At 38.1% G+C, this 22,468-nt stretch overlaps 1 protein-coding gene across 3 annotated transcripts; it reads left to right on the forward strand.

Annotated features, from left to right (window-relative positions):
• Positions 1-723: 723 nt before the first annotated feature.
• eda2r (ectodysplasin A2 receptor) lies at positions 724-18,040 on the forward strand. Of its 3 annotated transcripts, none has more exons than XM_064350443.1 (9): positions 724-889; positions 4,008-4,107; positions 4,765-4,943; positions 5,229-5,317; positions 10,874-11,038; positions 11,230-11,340; positions 11,502-12,022; positions 12,729-12,777; positions 17,268-18,040. In XM_064350443.1, the coding sequence occupies exons 2-9, from the start codon at positions 4,024-4,026 to the stop codon at positions 17,558-17,560; spliced, it is 1,491 nt and encodes a 496-aa protein (XP_064206513.1). In that variant the 5' UTR covers positions 724-889; positions 4,008-4,023; the 3' UTR covers positions 17,561-18,040. The 3 variants fall into 3 exon arrangements, with proteins under 3 accessions (XP_064206513.1, XP_064206511.1, XP_064206512.1); XM_064350441.1 differs by lacking the exon at positions 724-889 and adding an exon at positions 1,062-1,220; XM_064350442.1 differs by lacking the exon at positions 724-889 and adding an exon at positions 1,081-1,248.
• The last annotated feature ends 4,428 nt before the right edge of the window (positions 18,041-22,468 follow it).

Here is a 22,468-nt window from a genome sequence, read left to right on the forward strand (position 1 = left end):
TGCTCCATTTTGAGTTGTGCTGTCATAATGTTGGTTATTCTCAAAACGTTATTTGATCATTTTGATGGGATTTTGTGGCATTTTATTTTTCAAATGACCAAATGTTTTAATGAAACATTATGTAATATAGTTTACATGAAATTATTTTACATAAAAGTTCAAATAAAAAAGATGTGCACTGCGTTTTATTTATTTATTTATTTCAAGTTTGCATGTTTTACGGGTCATCATTGAGCAGACCGTTAAAACAAAAAAAAATGTCAACATTTCAAAAAGTGAGTGCCTGCACTTATTTTAACCCAATTCAAGAACTGCCACACCATAATCTGCTACACTAAAAAATGTAATTTAGGATAAACATTTAATTCATTTAAACGAATTATTTCTTAGTTATTTCTTTAATTAGTTCATATGCGTACCAATGCAAGGACACTTCTCAGGGATAGAAAATCCACGAATCCCTCAAGCCAATTTAAACCAAATATACAGTAAATCTGTTGCTCCACCCTGCATGAAGCTGTTTGTCCATACATGAAAATAGAGGACGTCTGTCTATTTGAAAAATGAAGTGGTGCACAAAGGACATTTAGAGTTCAGCCATTTAAAATTGTAAGATTGTTTCAACAAGCCTACGACACATCGTAATAACTGAAAGTACATCGTCATGTAACAATTTTGATGCAGAACCTTGCACGGTTTACCTTCGGTTGACATGCGCACTTGCAACGGGGTTAAGGATCTACGTGGAAAGATTGCCCTATTATTGCACAGTGTTGCATCAATTTGTTCTTGTTAAGTACTACTGCGCTTATCCTTTCACGTTTGCAAATGTACCCCATGTAGCCTATTGCTGACAAAAGCTGAATCAGAGACGGACCGATTAGCAGAGGTAAAACAAACATTTTCTCGTTAAACCCAGCATACTTTAAACATGTCATGTTACTTAATATTTGTATTTTGGACATCGTTACATTTCCCAGAGTGGTTATTTGAAATTATGCAGAGCTTGCTGAGCCAGTCTCAACCATAATAGTGAATACTCATTTGTTAGTATCGCGCATCATTTCGTTCTGTAGAATAGAACAGTGATGGTGCCTCGGCTTTGAGTCTACGGCAGTCTGATAAAGGCATGCCTGGGCATGCATGAACAGTGCAGAGGACTTGAGTCTATTTTGGAAGACGCAGAAGTGGGTCCAGATTATAACGACGCAAACACTTTTGTATGTATCGTCGAGCATATGAGTCAAGGTACTGTACTGAATTTAACGGAAAATATTATTAAAGATGTGAGTTTAGTTGACAGTGGTGGGAGGCGACTTGGATGACTAATTATGATTAGTCATTCGCCCGGCCAGTTCTGTGAAGGAGGGCATGAACCTAAAAGGAGCAAAACTTTATTTTTTTCCCGAACCTTAATGTAGACACAGTGATGCCATGTTTTGCTCCGTCATACTTTGATACTGAATTTAAGATTAAGAGGTTTAAGTTTTATACATTTAATAAGATATTAAATTCTGTGGGCATGGCTTACAATTCAGAGTTAAGGTAGTGTAGGTAGTGAAATGTCTGTTATGTGGTTGTTTTTTTTATTTTATTTTTTCAAAGCAATAGCAGAATTGTAAAGCTAAGTCCGTGTAAGTCCGTTGCGATGTTTTTGCCACGATTGTTTTTATTGTTATTGCTGTATTTGTTGTAGTTTGTGATGATTAGCGTGCTGATGATGATACTGTATTTAGTGGTGATGACGATTATAATTTAATTCCTACTCAATTTTATTTTATTTATCATTTACTATACATCTTTATGAAGGTCAGATGCAATACACAAGACAATTTAGAATGAGTATTTTTGAGCATCAAGCCTTTCAGTGTGTGGACCATAGTTTACCTTTCTGCCTACCACGTGGAAGGCATGTGTGGCAGCGCTCCTATGGTAGAGTAGTCTTCTGCTCGACATTTGAGATGTGTTTTAATATGATCCCCTTTGCAAGGCCCTTCCAGTTCTATTAGTAAAGGCAAACACTGAATTATGCCTGAAATATGTTTGACGTATTGGCAGTGATTTAAAATGAAAGAAGCTTCCAAACATACCCTATTTAGTCTTCAAATATATCTATAAAGGCAAGTACATTTGAAATTACATTTTGTATTTTGCTTATCAATATGTAAATTAAAGGGACATTTAATGTTTATAACCTTTCCTTTAAATACTAATCAGTAAATATTTGGTGAACAGAATTCAGTATCCATCCACTTCACTATAAAAGTGAGATATGGCCTACATTTCAGTTCAGAAATACATCTGAGTATGCTTATGAATGCAGAATAATATTAGCAGTTTTTTGTGCATGTATTTTTTGGATTGCAAAACAGGAAAACACAACACATCTGTTTTTGCAATATGTCAAAATATAGTGTATTATTATTATGCTATGTGGGTTTTTCTCCGTCTGTTTCAGTCTTTGGGGTGAGTGAGGTAGCAGTAGTGTCATTCTGGGTTGTAATTAGGGTTGTTTTGGTACAAAGATCGTAGTCGCTACTTCATCGCCTGAGGTCACATAAACAGGAATCCTATGCTGTATGTATGTTGCTTTAGATATTTTAGGAAAAATACTTTCAGAATCCATGCATTTTTGCATTGTTGTCTTTTAGTCAAAGCCATTCCCTAAGTTGTATAGCCATGGAATGGCATCACATGCATTGTGAAATGTGGCATGTACACTGCATGTAGAAGCAACTCTGCAAGCCTGTGTGTATTTACATGGTGCATTTGTTTCACATTTATTGTTGTGCACATTGCAATCGGGTCATTTTTTTGATAGCTGCATTTTGCTTCAATTTTGTGGAAGACCTTGGGATTTGAAGAGCAGTGACTGAAGTGGTTAACATTTTGTAATTGTAATTAGCCTATATATTTTTCGTGATGTATCAGTATCGTCTTTCATTTCATTTGAATGTTAGTATTTGGAGGCCTGTCAATTTTTTTTCCTCCAATCATTTTCAGTCCCGCCCAAATTTGGAATGTCCAATTCACAAACTGTGTACAAGCATTCTCATATACGGCAGTCTCTTCTGAAACACGCGCCTGCCAGCCAACTACTTCTTTTCACGGCGTAACCGCAAGTCGTGCTTGTGCAGAGCAGCGTAGGAGACCCATACATACACATGCACAGAGAGAGCCAGCCATGGGTGTACAGACAGGCCAGCAGGACTCACTCGAGCAAAGACAAATGCTATATCCCTACCCACTGCATCCCTCCCATATCTCGCTTGCTAAAAGTGATGCACGCCACTTTTACCTAGTGAGCTACCCAGCAGCCTGAGACATGTCAATGTTTAACAGATTTCACTTAGGAATCAATTTTGTTTGCATCGGCTACAAAATCTATGTAAGGGGAGGCCTATAATCATAACTGCTGTTGTCTGCAGCCCATCAAAATTTATTGCAAAAGTATTTGCATCGTTGCCAAGTAGTACATGTTTCCAAACTACACCAGCCTTTCAACCAGCCAACACCCATTCCCATGGATTTCCCATGGACCCATGTACTACTCATTTCTCTAAAACGTCCTAAAGTAGCGTTCCTGTCGACAAACTTAAATATATTGCATTCAGCTTTTTGCCGTCTGGAAATGCTGCATATCACGTATCTGGATGCTCTCAATTTTACTTTTTTAAAAATGAAAGGAAAGATTTGGAATTAAGAGAACATTTATTCATTTTATGGCAAATGTATGTTTATAAACAGTTGAAGGCCTTTCAGCAAGATGAAAAGATAGGCCAGAAGGATAAAACCATGGTTCAGTTTACTTATGCTGCACCCAGGCTTGCTCCCAGTCCACACTGAATCCACTTCTGGTCCACTGCCATTTCAATAAGTTGCCATGTAGCAAATCACAAAGTTTTATTGTGATTAGTGACTAGATGTAAACCTGGTGTTGATTGCCTTTGGCTGTTAGACTCAGATGTTCCATTAAATAAAATTCATGATGTGGTCATCTTCTACAGGTTCTTAACTATTGCCATGGATTGTTCAGTAAACCAGTATTACTACAAAGGTGAGTGCCACCTTTGCCAGCAATGCGGACCTGGGCAAGAATTGTCTGAGGTGAGTATTATTTGGGAAAACACATTGAAAACAACTAGGCCCTAATTCCCGCTAATTCTCCCTACAGCCACACAACAAGCCTGTTCATTTTTTAAGTAGGAGGTTAGGAGGAGGTTGTCATGGACAGACTAGTAATCAGTAATACACCGAGCACAGCTTTGCTATGAGAGAGGTTTTTCTTGCAGACCAGCAGTGAAGAGAAGGAATTCTCATTACTGTATAAAGAGTTTTTTTTTTTTTTTACTGTGACTAGCTCATTCAAAAAACATTTGGCTGGCTGAAAACGTTGTTCCAAGTTCACACAAGCAGACTTGGCAGAGGTGCTGTGGAACTTGCATTGGCTGCAAAGGAGACCTCCCTGCCAAGGGAGGTAGCCCGTGACCTGAAATAACCCTGGAACCCAGTTTCTTTCTTTTTTTTCAGTTGGAAGCGGCAACTGAAAGCAGGTCAAATTACAAACCTCCAGTGTTTGCACAGCCTGATCTGTGCTCTGAACTATATCTCTGATAGAATATATGATAATGAAAAATGACAGAAAGGAGTATGTCTGCCTAATGGCAGTAGAAGTTTAGAAAGTATTGCATGAAGTTAAAAAATAAAAATTTGAAAATTTCGACCTTGCATTTTCTGTTATCTTAATTACCTGTTTCTTCCCAGGACTGTGGTTATGGAAGTGGAAGGGATGCTTACTGCACCTCATGCAATGCAAAGTCATACAAAGAGGAATGGGGCCACCACAGCTGCAGACTCTGCCAGTCCTGCAAATGGGTTAACAGGCATGAGAAGTTTCCCTGTACCACCAAGAGCAATGCAGTCTGCGGAGACTGTTTACCGGGGTATGTCTTCCTTTACAGGTCTCTCTTGCAAAATGTATTTGAATCTCAATGAGACAAATCTGGTTCAGTCAAGTTTACATAAAAATACAGCCCGTGACTGATTTACCTTAAATATGTGTTTTTGTTGAAGTTCTGTATGTGAGTGAGATTTGAGATATGCGCAGCATTGTCAATGTAGGTTAGTGACAGATAAAAGAATGAATATTGAAAATCTAAAAATGGAAACCTGAAAAAATGTTTAAAATATTGCTACTCAGTCCCTTATTTTTTTAAATCTAATTACAGGTTCTACAGCAAAACTAGGATAGATGGTTTGCATGATTTGGAATGCATGCCCTGTGGACTATCATCAGCCAATGAGCAACAATGCATCCGTAAGTTGTAGAAAACCAGCCCGACCACTTTGTGTATCAAATCAGCTTTGTGTGACAACTTGCATAAAAGTGAAAAATCCGCAGCAGCTCACATTCTTATCTGAATCAGAAGGTAATTATCGGGGAGTTTTAAATACAGAGCCTTTTGGAGTCTGTCAAAACAGGATCTCATCAAACCGCTTTACACCAAATTTTTATTAGGATAAAATATAGGCCCTATATACAGACAAGTTGGAGTCTAGAACACAAACAAAAAACCCCACAAAAACATCAAACACAAGAAAAAACCAAGCCCCCCCTGCAATCCCCGCCCAACACACGCCCCCTTCCCAGTATCCTCCTCTGTACCAACAACACAGTGTGATTGACAGTGTTGTGCATTATCATGATACATGTCATCAAGCTCCTACTGATTGTGATGTTCTCTAATAAATGTGTTTAACATGATTGTACTAATGTAAGCCAACATAGCAAGAAAATCATATACATATACAACCTTATATACACACACACGTATATATGCACAGATGAGTGAAAAATTAAAGGAAATACCTGAATAAATGCATGAATGGAGAAACAACAAATGTGGATGTTTGCATGCAGTTTTGCTGCGTGATTCAGTTAAGCAATTAACATCCTATCATGCTCTTGTGGCATGTATAAAAATGCCGAGCAGGCCCAGTTGCCCTCAATTTTGGATCAAGATGGCGAGAGGAAAAGATCTAAGAGATGAGGAAAAAAGAGATGTGGAAAAAAGTGACATGGTCAGGGCGAGTGCATTTCTGGCGTACACCAAGAGAACGGTACAGGCCTGAATGCATGACCCCTACAGTGAGGGGGGTCCGATGGCTCTGTTATGCTGTGGGGAGCATTTTCCTGGCATGCTTTGGGTTCACTTGTCCCGTTGGATTGAAGGGTCACTGCAAATCAATACAAATGTTTCATCACCTTTATCCTATGATGAAACATTTATATCCTGATGCGAGTGGTCTCTTCCAGTATGACAATGTCCCCATCCACAGGGCACTTGGGGTCACTGAATGGTTTGATGAGTATGAAAATGATGAGAATCATGTGCTATGGCCTTCGCAGTCACCAGAATTCAATTGAACACCTATGGGAGATTTTGTACCGACATGTTGACAGGGCTGTCCACCACCATCATCCAAACACCAAATGAGGGAATATCTTTTGGAAGAATTGCATTCCATCCCTCCGGTAGAGTTCCAGAGACTTGTAGAGTCTATGCCAAGGCACATTGAAGCTGTTCTGGCAGCTTGTGGTGGCCCAAGGCCTTACTTAGACACTTTATATTAGTTTGACCTTTAATTTGTCATCTGTCTGTATGCACCTGTAGTTGCCTGGGGACATAAAAAGCAGCTGGGGAATGATTTGGTGAAAACCTAGCTAGCGTCCATGATGTGAGATGCGTAATCATAACAAAGTTGCGATGCATGATTAGGTGATCTGGGTTTCTGGAGACAAGTCGGATGTTGGACCAAACCCTTAACCAGTTAATATTAGCAATACTTAGATCACTGCTCCAGATTCTGTAAACTGCCAGCTGTTGTGAGATTGTTTGAGTGAGTAATGAGACAATACCAAATTGAGTGCCAGACATATAAATTCTATGGATATGATGGCTGTCAATATTAGAGCCCCAGGGACCCCCATAGGTATTAAGAGCAGCTTTATAAATAAAAGAATGTGGTTCCAGATAAATTATATGATACTTTTGGATTATGGATGGCTCTTGAATTTATCTTGTATAACATCCAGTAGGACATTGATACCTTTTTCTGACCAGTGTGGGAAAAATACTGGCTTACAACCCACTGTAATTGTATAATTATTGTGAACAGATGAACGATGAAGATGATATTTCTTGGGAGATTCGGAAATTTTCTCAATGGGCCACGACCATTATTATTAACTGAAAAACAATAGGGCCAAATTTAGACAAACAGAACTTGTGTGGGATGCTGGAATAGACAATGTCTTGTAGTCGATGAGGTGTGACTCTGTCCTATAGAGCACCATTCAGTGTGAGATTTAGGATTGAGCTGTCTAGTCAATGCTCGCATGGTGCAGGACCAGAAATAAAATTCTAAATCAGGTCATTTTGCCCCCCCCCCCCCGTGTTTTTTGAGCATTGAAGTGTGGAAAGATTAATTTGTAGGGGTTTAATATTCCAAATTAATTTAGTGATTGTGGAGTGAAATATATTCCAGCGGCCTTCTATATGCAAAAAGCGTACCAAGCACTTACTACAACATGCAAGTACAGTAGGCTATGTGTACCTCAAAGGCTGCCTTGGCTAACTCAATTCAGACAAGCTAGTGCCAGCAGCAAGTTAGCCAAGCTGTTCCTCATTTAAAATTGCTTTATGTACCAGCTAACATATAGCTAACATTTGCTGTAGTACACAACTCTGCTTACAACTTTGCTACGCGTCATTACAAGAGAGACTAGTGCAGGAAACTTTAAATGAGGAACGACTCTGCTAACTTGTTGCTGGTGCTGGACGTTTTTTGTTCACTTTTATATTTTAAGTAGGCTACCCAGATAGCAAGCAACTCCATGCTGGATTTGTGCCAATTCTGCCCGCAAGGGATCAGTGACAGGGCTTTTCCTGGCTCAAAATAGGGTTTAGGTGGTGACTTTGTGTGACAGCAACTGCGGTCGGTCTGGGTTTACTGTCACCGTCAACTCACATCGTCTACCTATGTTAAGCTACATTTAGACTGTAAAGTTCTGGTGTGACAAAAATAAAAAATTGGAACAATTAAAATATTTATAGGTTTATATATTGTAAGTGCCAGAATTAGGGGACATATAGCCTATACTAAACGGTTGACACATTTGTAAGAGTGTCATTCTACAGAAATAGTGGTATTTGTAATTGTAATATGTCTTGAAACAAATTTTATTTTTGTCACTAAAAATTTAGGATACAATTTTAATTAACCTTTTAACTTAATGAGTCCACAGAAATGCCAGCTTACTATATTTTAATTTGTTTTTATACATTCACTGAAATAATTCTTGCACCATCCTTTTTGTCACTGGTGTTATTTGTATCCTATACAGTATCAGAATTTTATTTCTTTGTAAGGGGCACTAAGAGGGCACCCTTGTCTAGTGCCCCTAGAGATGGAGAAAGTGGTTCCGGTCATGACTGGCAGTAGGATTGGAGTAAAGCAATTTTATCGTGGAAATGAATCAAGGACAGAAGTCATTGCATTTAAGGACCTGCTAGGGATATAGTCCTTCAAGGCCTTCTTTTTATCAAGAGATAAAGCAATGCATGGAGAAGCGTTACTGGTTGCACCTTCAAGGATATTTCATAGTCGGTGGACATTATCAGAGGTCTGATCGTAGTGTACTGATAGTAAGTTATGATAGTAAGTGTATCATATATGGATCATGTCTCCTGGCTAGAACTTTAGAAAATAATTTTATTTCAGAATTTAGGAGTGATAGAGGATGATAGCTGGACCAAGTCATGGGGGCCTTATATTTTTTAAATTTAAATGAATATAGCTGTATTTGTGTGGCTAGAGAAGGAACCTCAAATGAGAGCTGAATCATATCCAGTAACAAAGGCCCTAAGTACAGCCAGAATGTGACAAAAACTTCAAGGGGGATTCCATCAGGATGTGGTAATTTTTCCCTGTCTTCATGGATTTCATGGCTTCTTTGAGCTTTGCAATTGTAATGGGTGTTATCTAACAGATCTGCGAATGCTTGAGGGATTCCTGGGAGATAAACATTGGAAAGGATAGTTGTGCATCTTTTATAATCTGAAGAGGAATCTGAACTACATACTTAGGAATAAAAGTCAGAAAAAGCAGCTGAAATGGCAGCAGGGTCAACCAAGGAGTCATCTTCAATGCAAGAAAAGTTTGATAGGTTTTAATTCATGTGTAGTTTTTAGCTAAAACCCAACTAGGGCGGGAGCCATTATAATAGAAAATTGTAATGTGATTTGTGTATCATAAATTCAGCTCTGTATCTCAATTAGGACTGTCAAAATTGGCCAAAAATGGATGTTTGAATATTTCTTTTAACGAACACATACGTTTAAATATATTTGAATAACAATCTTAAATTTATTACATGCCAGAATTTGACCACCTCTCAGGCTGTTTTAATTGTATGTTACGGCCACAAGATGGCATAACTTGCACAGGCACACTTCATTCGAATGTAAACATGAACATTTGAAAAAAATATATATGAACATTCAAGATGGCTGAGCAGGTGCTAAAATGTGAGATTTATTTTTTGTTTAACACAACCCAAGTTGAAAGGAAGACAGCTGCAATGAAGATATGCTGCATTTTTTTCTTTCACATTCAAATGTTAATTTTCACACTCAATTTTTTAATAATTCGAATACCATTGGAATATCAAGCCATCATTTGACAGTCCTAATCTCAATTGAGAGTTTAGTTCCAACCTTATTATCTCTCTTGTAATAGTTGTGTGGAAGGGGCATTGCATCACAAGGAGAGATAATTTATTATCAGTTCTTTGATTTTCTGTTAACATCTTTTTATTTAGGTAGGAAGCAACGCTAATTGAGAAAGATCTGATAAAAGCTTGAACTGCCTCCCATAGCACTCTCGGGTCATTGACTGAACCTTTATTGAAAACTGAATTCTGCCAGTTGAACATTCATTTGTACATTGAATTGTTCATTCTGTTACAGCAAAGTATTAGAGCACCAGCTGGCTGCTCTTGGTTTCTCTAGTGAGAGGTGGATTTTGGAAAGAACGTTATTATGAATGTTATTAAGAGGTACTTGGAGATGTAGCGAATTGTGGACTTTCCCAGCAAGATCTTTGGATGAAAATATTGTAAATTCTCGAGAAAGCTGGCATGCAGAATAAAAATCCCTAAGCAAAGGATTAATCAAGTGCCAAGTATCAGTAACAGTGACATCAAAGGCTCATCTATGTAAGGACAAAGAAGTAGGTCGCTGTTCTCTTTGTTCATTCAGACGTGTTTTATCCAATTGATGTTCCCTACAAGTGCGTTTCAAAAGAGCAGTGATTAGCATGGAGTGCTCGTGCTTCCTTAAGTTGAGAAAGCTCAAACTGTAACCAGTGAAGGTGATGTTCCATACGAGGAAAATGTTCTCTGGAGCTCGTCCCAACTCGGGAAAAAATGTTTCTCAAAAGCATTGTCGATTGGAGTGGTAAATGCCTTGGGTGTTCCCATAGTTGACGTGGCTGCCACAGTAGTTTGGTCCCACGTGGATAAAAACTCCTTGGGAAAGCTCAAATAGAGGAGCCTATAATCTTAGGTTGATGATCAGGTGAATGGAAAAGTATTTAGAATGAAATAACTTAGGGAGGTACGAGAGAGGGAAACACTGTGTGACCTTCTTGCGCAGAGCACACCAAATTGTAACTACTTACAAATGTGCTTACTGAATATTATTTTTGCATATGTGTCATTTTCTCAAGGCGTGTTGTGATTGAATGATAATTTTTCAGGCCAGATCTAAGGGCAGCCTTCAGAGTAAATGATAATCAAACTGTTTTTCAGGAAGCAGAGGAGAGGGAGTGCAGAAAGTCTGGAGCACCCAAGCTCCACCACAGGGGATCGCTGCAGCTGGAATTATTGGCGGAGCTCTGGTTGCTGTGGCGATTGCCGTTTCTGTCCTCTTGTTTGTGTACTGCAGACGTACCTCACTGAAAAAATTGTTTGAAGGTACCCTTCTCTTTCCTCAGTGAAATGTCTCTTTTCTTTGGCTTCTTTGCAATTTATATACAGCGTTTTGAAATATAAATGTCTGCTCTGTTCCTGTGCTTGATTAAAAGGTCTACATTATGACGTAGAGTTGGTCTTAAAAGTGCAGTATACTTTCACCTTGTTTAATGATGATGTATGTTTTCTGACAGCATGTGCTGTGTCAAAAAAATGCAGCCCCTGTGAACATTATCAGGCTACAGTTACTACTGGGATTGGGGATACTGTGATCCTGAACCTGGAGAAGGAAGTACAGGTCTCAAGTAGGTAACATAACTGTACCTCACCCAACTTGCATTGTATTTTCTAAATGTGTGAATTTGCATCAGAAACTGTTGGAATGTCTTTTTGCTGATAACCTAGAAATTCTTTCTTTAGTATTTTGTTGTCAGTGTCTAGAGTGCATATGCTTTCTGTCCCACAGGTCCGTGTGAAGGCTTGACTTCTGTGGACTCACCGACCAGCCTCAGGACCTGTCTCAAGGCTCATGCCTTTCCTGGATCCATGGTGACAACCTCTGAACTCCAACCCTGCTACCTCAGTAGCTTCTCCGAGACCCAGCCTCTGATGAGATGTTCCACCTGTAGCAACTGCTTCTTGGGGTGGGTCTCTCAGAGGTCGTCTAGCTCTGCAAACAGCGGAGAATACCTTGTGGAGCCATCCCCCGTCTCATTTGATGAAGCCAACCTTTACTGTGCCTCTGAACAGAAGGAGAGGCACCAGCACGCACCGGTCGAGTGCACAGAGCTAGACATTCATAGCTCTTTCCTTCCTGATGGCAAAGCTGCGAGTGTTGAAATTAAAGCATCAACAGAGGTGGCTGAAGACTCCACCCAAAATATGTCAGTGGAGCAACTGAACAGCCCATCTGTCTGCCCCTTGCAAAACACCAACAGCTGCTTGAATGGCAATCAACAATTCTGCAGCAGCAGATGCAGCAATACGGTAATAGGACAGCACTTTTCAAGGCTGGAAACAAATCGGCCATTTTCTGTCACCTGTTGCTTTTAAAATGGTGTCCATTCATTGAACATTGAATCAAATGTCTAGTGTGACCTAGCTGTAATACAGCTTTTCCACATTTTGGAATGTAGAAACAGAGTATATGTTTCAGGTTCTTAACTGGATTAAGATTCTCTTTGCAGATGTTAAAACTAAGACCTCAATTTCTGAGGGTCATGGAGGGTCAACTGTTTATACACTGCTCAATTTTACACTGCGCTCTAATGCCATGCCTTCTGTTAAGGCCAATTATGTATTAATTTAATGATTTGAGTTTTGAGTCCTTTACCTGTTGTTACTCCCACACACCATCTTCTGCATAACCTCACCACGCCTAACATTGTATTCTGAAGTGAATACCAATGTCCCAGTGCATTTCAATGATAAGAAACATTACACTTAAATATTGAAGCGTTACCCCATATTGACAAGGTGAGTGCACCTCCAAGTAGCACTGATTAACTTGAACAGGAGAAAGGTGTTTTGGATTTTAAACTTATAAATATCAACACCCAAGGGTCTAATCACATAGTTTGAATCTGAAATGTTAGATTTTGTTTATTTCATTTTACCTTAATATATAATACCATAATATTCAATTAACAAATTTATTTTGTGTATTACAGATTACATTCCTTTGTGTTCACAGGTGTCCAGTCTCCTGAGTTTGATGAAGAAGTGTTGTAGTCTAATGCAAGGTATGTTTCTGGCTGTTGCTAATGTTTAATTCCATTTCTGTGTATGTGTGGATCAACTATATAACTAAGAGAAACCATTTAGCTATTAATTTTCTATTTTAGCTTTAAAATTTTGTAAAATGCCTTCGGCCAAGATTTCAAGATTTATGTTCTGAAGAACCCTTACAATTTTAATTCAGATGAAACGGATATCCCGACATACAATGATCCCGACTGCTAAATACTCAATAGCCTGGATTCAGTCAGCAGTTGTATGTAGTATTTTCATGAATTTTTGAATTTTTCATTGCTGAACTCACTAAAACTAAACTTATTAAAAAAGACAATAAAACAAGGACATCGGATATCACACCTGTTGAATGAATCCAGGGTGGCACAGTGGCGCAGTGGGTTGCCCCCAGCTGAGGCCTGTCTGTGGGGAGTTTGCATGTTCACTCTGTGTTTCCTGACAACTCTGGTTCTGCCCACAGTCCAAAGACGTTCTGGTTAGGTTCATAGGACAGTTTAAATTGCCCCTAGGTGTGAGTGTGTGAGTGAATGGTGTGTGTGCCCTGCAGTGGACTGCCAAACTGTCCATCTGGCCAGCCTCTTGCCGGTGCATGCTGGGATAGGCTCCAGCACCTCCTGTGACCCTGACCAGGAATAAGCGGGTATAGATAATGGATGGATAGATGACTGAATCCAGACTGTTTATTAAAAATTTCACAAGCATCAGTAAAGAAAAAACACATTGAATACATCAAACAATAGTCTAAATGATACTTACAGAAAAGGCATAACGAAGCCATGGGCTGGGTATTTCCAGATTACATTTCAATATTCCTTGTCTACCTGAATTTAACAATAAAATTATTGACCTTTTACATTCAGCTTTACTACACTTGGCAAATGTATCTTTATAACAGTGAGCTAATCAGTGATAATAAAATGGAAAAAAGTCCAGGTCTGGAGGTCAAATTAGCTCAAATGTCATGTAAGTCATTCATTAAGTTTCATTTCAGTCTTCCTCAATGCACCACTTCAAATTAAATAACATTAATCAGCCAATGCAAAGGAATAGTTCCTGCTGTAAAATTTAAAATTGTATCATTGCTTGGAATTGAGGCAGTTGAACTTTTCCAATCTGGATAGAGATTCTGCTTCAACTGCCTCCTGGCAGCATTGTAACAGTTAGCCTCTGCTTTGAAAGTGCACATGTGAAACTGCAAAATATGAATGGGTAATTTTTATGAATCCAAAAGTGAATTTCTCTGTGAAATCAAAGTGATGTGATTGGCTGTGTTTGAATTTTGAAGGTCAAACTAAAATCCAGTAAAGCTCTGAACGTTGTGGAGAGGGTAGATCTTGTTTACCTTAGCGTGGCACTCAGAGGCTTAAGTACAGCCAAGTGGCCATGATGTAGCTAGCAGAACATGCCCTGTTCTACTCAAATTACATCTCTCCCTAGGGTACCACTTAGTCGCTCTGATGTTGCTAAATATTTTTTTTTTGAAATTGAAATATATTGAAATGAGTTTGGAGGGGTGAAAAGGGAGTATGTAGTGCAATTACGGAAATGAGATGAGCACCTTGGTCTGTGCTCAGGAGCGCAGTAGGAAATTGACACCTTCTTAAACCGCACGCAGTGTAATGGGGTGCCAAGTGGTAGTGGTGTGAAGATGAGTGCCCCTAGAGAGCTGCCATTCATCTTAGGTGCTAATTTCTGATCCCTTTGCAATCAGTGTTTATTGATATTCTACCTGCATGTATTTTTAATGTCCCTGAAGAAAATGGTTTGGATTAGGGTATTATTTTTACAAATATTTTTTTTTCCCTCTGTGGCTGCTTTGTTTCTTGTATTTATCATGTCATATAGTACATGCTTCATTTCCTATGCTTTCAGAAATATCAGCAACCAAACAAAGAAAGGCAACCACCTCTGCTCACTTTGAAAAAATGTTTTACAGACGAAGAGAAACCTAGCAGCAATACCGTATTGTGATTTCTATGGTTAGAATAGTGATTTTTGTGTTTAGAATGGCAGAAGTTTCTTTTAATTCAACTGTGTAGTGTATGATGTACCCAGTCTGTATACCTGTGGGTTGCAAAACAAAAAAGACAAATTGTCTGGAGGGCTGTTAACACATTAGAACAAATATTTTTTACGGGACAGTATGACAGCAAAATTTTCAGATGCATTTAATTAGCATAATTTTGGCCTTTTGGAGTAGTGAAAATGACTGAATGGAAAATGAGTTTACTGTTGTCCTTGTTTTTCTTTGTTCAGAGTATTTGTAACAGCTTGATCACCCATTTAGTGGGGATTGGTGAGCATGTGCAATTTAATGGACTTAACAATTGACCATGAAAATAATCGCATAACTTTGATAGGAGCTGATAATGAGGATAGTTAAAGCATGTATTGAACATGTTTCAGAGTTGTAAGGTTTTATTTAAGAATAGTACACCCATGTGAAAATGACCTTTATAAATGCTCTGGGAGAAAGGGTTAAGGAACGTTGTAATTTTGTTTTCATCTGTTTGTGTCATATTTTAGATTTGTTGCTTACTGAACTGAAATATCCAGGATGTCTGTCCCTATCATTTAGCATTCTCACTTCCATAACTCTTGAATATCAAATTTTCATTTCCTGTAAAACTTAATTGATGGGCAGATTATTGATGTGCTTTTTGAATCTATGAGCATGCAGGAACAGCCGACCATGGGAAAAGGGGGCACTTCATTTCATAGAAAGAAACACTGTTTTATGTTATTTACTCTTAGTGTGAAGCTATTGTGTCCTTTATGAGATCATTCTTTCCTACAATTTAAAACAATAAAGTTCCCTGCAGCTTCTTGTTGTATAGATACACTTCCTTTTAAGACTTAACAAAATATCTAGTCATTGGCTTTTGAGGCATTTCCTTTATTCCAGTCAATCTGCTGAACTATTTATGTGCACAGTAAAAAGTAAAAAAGCAGCTTTTGTAGTTTTCCATTCTGCACTGCTGTGTCACAAGATTTTTCTTCATCTTGGCCAGAAGTGTGGTCAGGCCTACAGCGCGTCACTGTTCTGCAGGCTACAACAGGGAGGAGACGATCACTCTGCTGAAACAGCATAATTGTAGGCTTTATGGTTTTAATTAGCCTAATGGAGAGAAGAAAAATGAAATATGCAAGCTGAAGCGTTCCTTAGGGCTGCTGTCTGATAATGCACTTAAAATGCAGCCACTGCTCTTTATGAAAAACCTTGAACAGGCATAATAATCACACACAGGACCCCTGTTGACCTGATGTCTAATAGCTACCATCTCAACGTTTATTGGTGACTGAATTAACCCACTTTTTAAGGTATAACTGTTATTGTGCATTACCTCAGATTGCATGTGTTTCAAAGGTCGGTTGTTTGCAAAAAAGTAAAATGGCACAGTGTCAAGAGGCCATCACACAGGGAACACAGGGAACTCACACAAGCTGTGTTCTGTGTTGGCTTATACTTTTGTTGTTGAATTTTCTCTGTGTAATTAAGGTACCAAATAGATATATGTGCAAAATGTTCATCATAAACGTAAAGAAGTTGTTAGTTTTCTTAGAGCAACTTTTAATGATTATACAATGTAATGATTTATAATTATATGTATAGAAAAGCAAATTGATATTGCATAAATCAATTTATGGGGAGGCCAGAAGATGCTTCAGAACTTATGCCACGCAGGTTTTGAACTGTGTGTAATGGGATATTGGACCATTCCTCAAGAATGAGAAACAAAATTTAAAGTTGCCACAGGCTTGCGGTGTTTAAAAACTATCCTGTTGTTGATGAGCTTTGACTTGAAACCACCGTTCGTTTTTGCCGGTGCAGTTTATTCAGTTTTGGCATATGGTGTAAGAATTTTCAACACTGTTCCCCATGTCACATTTTTCCATTTTGGTCTCTGGTGTGTCTGCTATTTGGCCATTGACTATTTGGCCCCTTGGGAACACTCTTTTGTTTGCTTCATGTTGCTTTGGAAACTGGCATATCAAAATGCTGATTGTCAGACGTTGTTTGTAGCTGATACCTACTGCTATTTGGCATTCACCTGGTTATGACTCACCTGTATGGCTACCTTTGTAATTGTGATTTAGTTACTTCAAAGCTCAAGTCCTTTTTTATTTGGGGTTTCTCTTTTTTCAAAACCCGTTTCAACATGCGGTTTATTCGCTGTCTAAACAAATCACTGTAAAGGAAGTGACATATCTGGATTATGGTAATTGAATGCTGTGTACCTTGTCATGTCTGGCGTATGAATAAAGTGAAGGGGATTTTCAGTGCTTCAATTTTTACAGCATTTCTAGAATGAACATGGTGGCTTTGTCAGCTCAGAAATTAGATGTAATAGTTATTAAATTGCTCTAATGAGTTCCGTCATTTGTTACTTTTGCCAGTCTGAAGGTTTGAGTCAATCTTCTCCCAAAATTCCTTGCTCTGTGTAAGTTGTGTAACATTCATTAGTTTTTTCTTTTTCAGGGGTCCACCTTGGAAGACTGCCTCATGCACTCATTGAGTCTCTGGCCTTGAAACTGAACCCGGCATTTCCTGGGGTTAAGAACTACCAGCAGGTAGCACTGGAATTGGGTGTCCCGCTGGAGGTGCTGCAGAACCTCCGAGGATTTGAGCATGTTTTCCAGTACCTCTCCTCCTGCACGTTGCACACGGTGCCTGACCTCCTCAACACCTTCCACCACCTGCAGAGGTTCGACGCCTTGCTTCTGCTCTGTGAATATGCCTCCATGAGCCAGCTCACAGCTTGCTCACACTAATTGCCAACAGTGGCAAAGGGCTATAAAAGTGTTTTTAAAAGTTTTTATACATATAAAAGAAGGCAAACTTGAAACTACAGGATTTGACTTGAGGATTTCAGGGACAGCAGATGAAAATGTATTTTTTATTGTAATTTCTCTTTGCGTTCTTTGATATAAAAGTATTTTATTATACTTGTTTTACATATGCTAATATGAATACAACATATGGGGCAAAAAAGGAATACTTTCTTATGGGACAGTTTTTGTGATGTTACCGATATGTAAATTGAACCCGTACGTGTTTTAAAAATGAGTTCTCTAAAATAATCAATTTCATTTAATTTGGCAGAAGTTGATGTGTTTGTTAGTGGAACTTATTTTGTTAGTCTACTGTGAAGTAGGAAAGGTCTGATCACATTTTGGGGTTTTATTTTGAGATCACAATGTTCGGTGTCCTCTAAACAGTATTGTTCTGTCATTAAATGAAAATGTTCACAAGATTGTCCCACTTGAGTTTTATTATCACCTCTCATAGGGGAGAAACTGAACACAATTTTTCTAAGTTAACCAAATGTTTAAATATGAAGTGGAAAAGTTCAAGAATGAACTTTTCTGGGTACTATATTTATTTACTTCATACTACATTAGGGTCACAGACATACTTCTCTTTGCCAAATTTTATATGTGGTTAAAGTCTAGAAATGTACAAAATCTGGCATATTTATCATGATGGGTATGTGTTCATTCTGAACTTGAAAAGAGGAAACCATATTTTTGTTCCATTCTGAAAATTACGTTTTTAATTCATGAGTAGTCGATGATTCTTGTTGGTTTTAGTCTAAATTAATTACACAGAAGGCAACTGAAATGTTATAATTAAACAATATTAGGTGACATTTTGAAACTTTGACATTTTGAAACTTTAATAAACATAATTTCACTCATACAAAATTAGTGTTTGTTTAGCCTTTTCAGTGCAGAATAAAACTAGACAATTTAATTCCACTCTTACCCTGATGTCTAATTCACTGACAGTGCTGTGTAATTTATTTTTATATTATGCAGCACCATACCTTTATCATCTTTTATTTTGGGATATGTAGTTAATGGCAAGGGCTCCTATTGAAAAATCAAAATATATTTTAGCGTGTTAAGTACGTATATAATCTTTGCACTTGTATGACTTGGAAAGTACCCATTTCGCTGTGTTCAATACATTTAGGAAATCTTTTCACCTGTATAGACTAAGACAGTTCATAAACACACCATCATTACAGTGTTATAGCAACTCCAGCATTATTATTTTAAAGCATATTAAAACAACTACAGCATTTCAACAAATACAATGTCACTACAACTACAGTGTTATGATACCTACTAGTCCACTACAGGAAGATTTCATCAGTCATGTGGAGACCATGGCCGTGACCGAATCAGCAGGCTTGCCTACTATTGAGTATACAAGTTGTATGAAACTTGTATACTCAGTAATATGCACTGATTCAGACACATGTTTGTTCTATAAATATCATGGAGTTTACATTTCAGCTAATCAGTGATGTGACTGTTTAGTGGGCTGCCAATCAGAAGTTAGCTTGAAGTGAATATCCATGCAGTACAAGCAGAATCTCCCTCTCATGAGATTTACATCAAATTAAAAATGTTCCTGTTCACACATTTATGAAAGGTAAGTATACATCTTTATCTTGAGGCTTGAAATGCTAGAATAAAGTACCGTGCAAGTCTTGAGAAAATTTGTAAAAGTATATCCTAATTTAATTTTTGTTCATTGTACAGTTTTGTTCATTGTGAAATAACTTGTATACTGTACATGCAATAAAAGCAAGGCAAGGCAAGTTTATTTATATAGCATTTCATTTCATACAACAATGGCAATTCAAAGTGGTTCAAAAATAAAAATACAGAACAAATACAGAAACTTTTCCTACTTAAATGCAATGTTAAGTAGAAAAATTTGGAAGAAATTTTATAATTAAATAAGTGTCAGTAAAATTTTAAAGAGGGAGGACACCAGTCACCTAAAATAATGAGGTGTTGAAGTTTCAATTTTTGAAAAAATGCAGCCCTCTTGTGTTCTTTTAGTGTAGCCTCCAAGTAAGGAGTTTGAATTTCCCAGTTTGTGTAGATGCTCATATATTCTCGTGCAAGTATAAATTAAATTACTTTTAAATAAGCAATAAAAATGCAATTGTGTTATGAAGTTTCTTGTGCGTCAATGTTTGTGCACAGTGTTTTTTCATAAATGAAGCCCCGTGCTTCATAACTTGAGGGTTTTGGTCTCACGTTACCATGAAATGTGTTTCCTTGATTAACAGTATGTGCAGAAAAAACCTCTGTTCATGCATTATAGGGCATTTTCATTTAGTCTTACAACTATTCCACCCTTCTGTTACAATTATACCGACTAGGTCATATGAATGTAACATTGGACTGCTTGTACTTTGATTTAAATTGTATCTGACTCGCTTAAGTTATGAATGTACAGTAATTGCTAATGACTTCTGACATGTCAAAGCTGTATGAAGTAAAATTTCATAGTGCTAGGCCAAATATTTTCCGAATAAAAGAACAAAATCTGAAAACTCAACTGTTACATTTATGGTGACTCTCCACTACTCTAACATGCTGACAATATGCAAATGGAAACGCTGATCTTGTACTGGGGAAAAAAAAACACTTTTCGTCGATGTTAAAAAACAGATGCAATTATCTTGCCGCAGTGGCCACCAGCTCTGATAAATCACCTCTAGCGGATGATATGAATCCATTTCCATTCTCTCCTCCCTTATGATCTAACATCAGAGCGCCCTAAAATACATATGCATTAACCCAAACGCTCAAATTTTAGGGATGCTGCATTTCTTTCATTTTCGTAGTGCAGACCTCTGGTGTGTCACCTTAGTAAATATTTAAAAATGTGATTCGCCTCATTAGCGTCTATAAAAGCCCTGCAAATCCTTAGTAAATAATGCCCTTAGCAAGCCTCAATAACTTTCATGTATAGCCTATTCAGTTACCAATCATCATACACTAATTGACTTTATCAGGCACACACACCATATACACTATATGACCAAAAGTATCTGGACACCCCTTGGTGTGGGGCTGTTTTTCATGGCTTGGGCAAGGCCCCATAGTTCAAGTGAAGGAAAATCTTAATGCTACACCATGGAATCACATTCTAGATGATTCTGTGCTTCTCCAACGGTTTAAGGAAGGCTATTTCCTGTTTCAAAATGACGATGCCACCAGGCACATAGTGAGGTCCATATAGAAAGTGTTTTATCGAGAATGGTGTGGATGAACTTGAATGTAAAACCAACTGAGCCAGGCCTAATCACCCAATCAGTGTCTGACCTCACATATGCTCTTCTGGCCGAATGGAAGCAAATCCCTACAGCAATGCTTCAACATCTAGTATAAAGCCTTCCCAGAAGAGTGGAGGTTTTTATAGCTGTAAAGGGTGGACCAACTCCATATTAATGCCAATAATTTTGGATGAGATGTTGGATGCCAGGTGTCCATATACTTTTGGCCATGTAGTGTACTTATAGTATAATTATATAATTATAAGTCATGCTAACGTAAACCTTTTTCAAATAGGATGGTATAACACCCACAGCAGTTTTATGACTGACAATTTCCACAGTGGAGCTTTTCCCCTTGTTGTCTTTCCAGGAAAAAATAAAAAATAAATGATTCCACAAATTAAACAGACATTAGAAGTGTTAAGAATGAAGAAGAAGGTTAGGAATACACTGGTGATTTCTGTTACTGTTAATCGGTCTTACCTGTATTTATGTTCTAATTTAAAAAAGAACTTTTTATTCCTCCCTGTACTTCATTCCTAGGAAACCACATATCCCATGGAGACACAGTTATAACTGGCAGACGACTTGCAAGTCAAAGCCTCTATACCACCCACAGACAATGTTTGCTTATGGCTTGGGTTAAATTCAGTGGAAATGGTCCACAGGCCAGCAGAACTTTCTCTGGAGTAGCAGACTTTGTTGAAATACAATTTCCTTTTTTCTTTAAGGAGAGCGGGATGGTCTGCCCTCCTTTTGTGTGTTTTTCTTCATGCAGACAGGTAAAATGGAGAGAGAGAGCAGAAGGGACTGCAGCTGAGAAAGTGTCGTGGCAGGGGATTGAACCCCTGGCCATGCAAGAGGGCTTGCATATGGCTTGAAAAGACTGCATCACATGTTTTTACATTTTTCCTTTCGTTATTTTTCACTGAACCTAAACAGTCCAGAAATTATTAAGCAAAACATATTTTATACCTGAGACATTTATTGATGAGCAAACAGCAGTCTCTTGTGGCTGGCACTGGAATAACACCACCAACTTGGAAGAGTTTTCATTTCCGTTGGTAAGTCCAGTTTCCTGTGTTTGAAATGAATTTGTTTAGGGGAGCAGTTCCAATGTGAGCCAAGCATTGATGTTTCTCTTGGTTAGCAATGGTTCCTTGCTACTCACCCATAAATCCCTTTTCTGTCCAGTCTCTTTCTTTTTGTGGAGTCATGACCACCGACCTTAGCTGAGGTTAGAGAGGCCTGGAGTTATTTGGATGTTCTTTTGGGATCTTTTGTGACTTCCTAGATGAGTTATTGCTCCACCCTTGGAGAAATATTGGCAGGCCAGCCACTCCTGGGCAGATTCACCACTGTTCCAAGTGTTCTCTATTTGGAGATAATGGCTCTTACTATGGTTTGGTGGAGTCCCAGAGCCTTATAAATGGTTTTGTAACAGACTGATATATTTCAACATTTTTTTTTCTCATTTCCAAATCTTTGAATTTAGTTTGATTGTGGCGTACTGTGCTGGTAGAAACTTTGTGGTGGCTACTTTACTCTGTTTAATATGAGTAAATTAGGGGGGAATTACTTTTTAACATGGGTGATA

Source organism: Anguilla rostrata, chromosome 9, assembly GCF_018555375.3.
Source record: "Anguilla rostrata isolate EN2019 chromosome 9, ASM1855537v3, whole genome shotgun sequence".
NCBI lineage: Eukaryota > Metazoa > Chordata > Actinopteri > Anguilliformes > Anguillidae > Anguilla > Anguilla rostrata.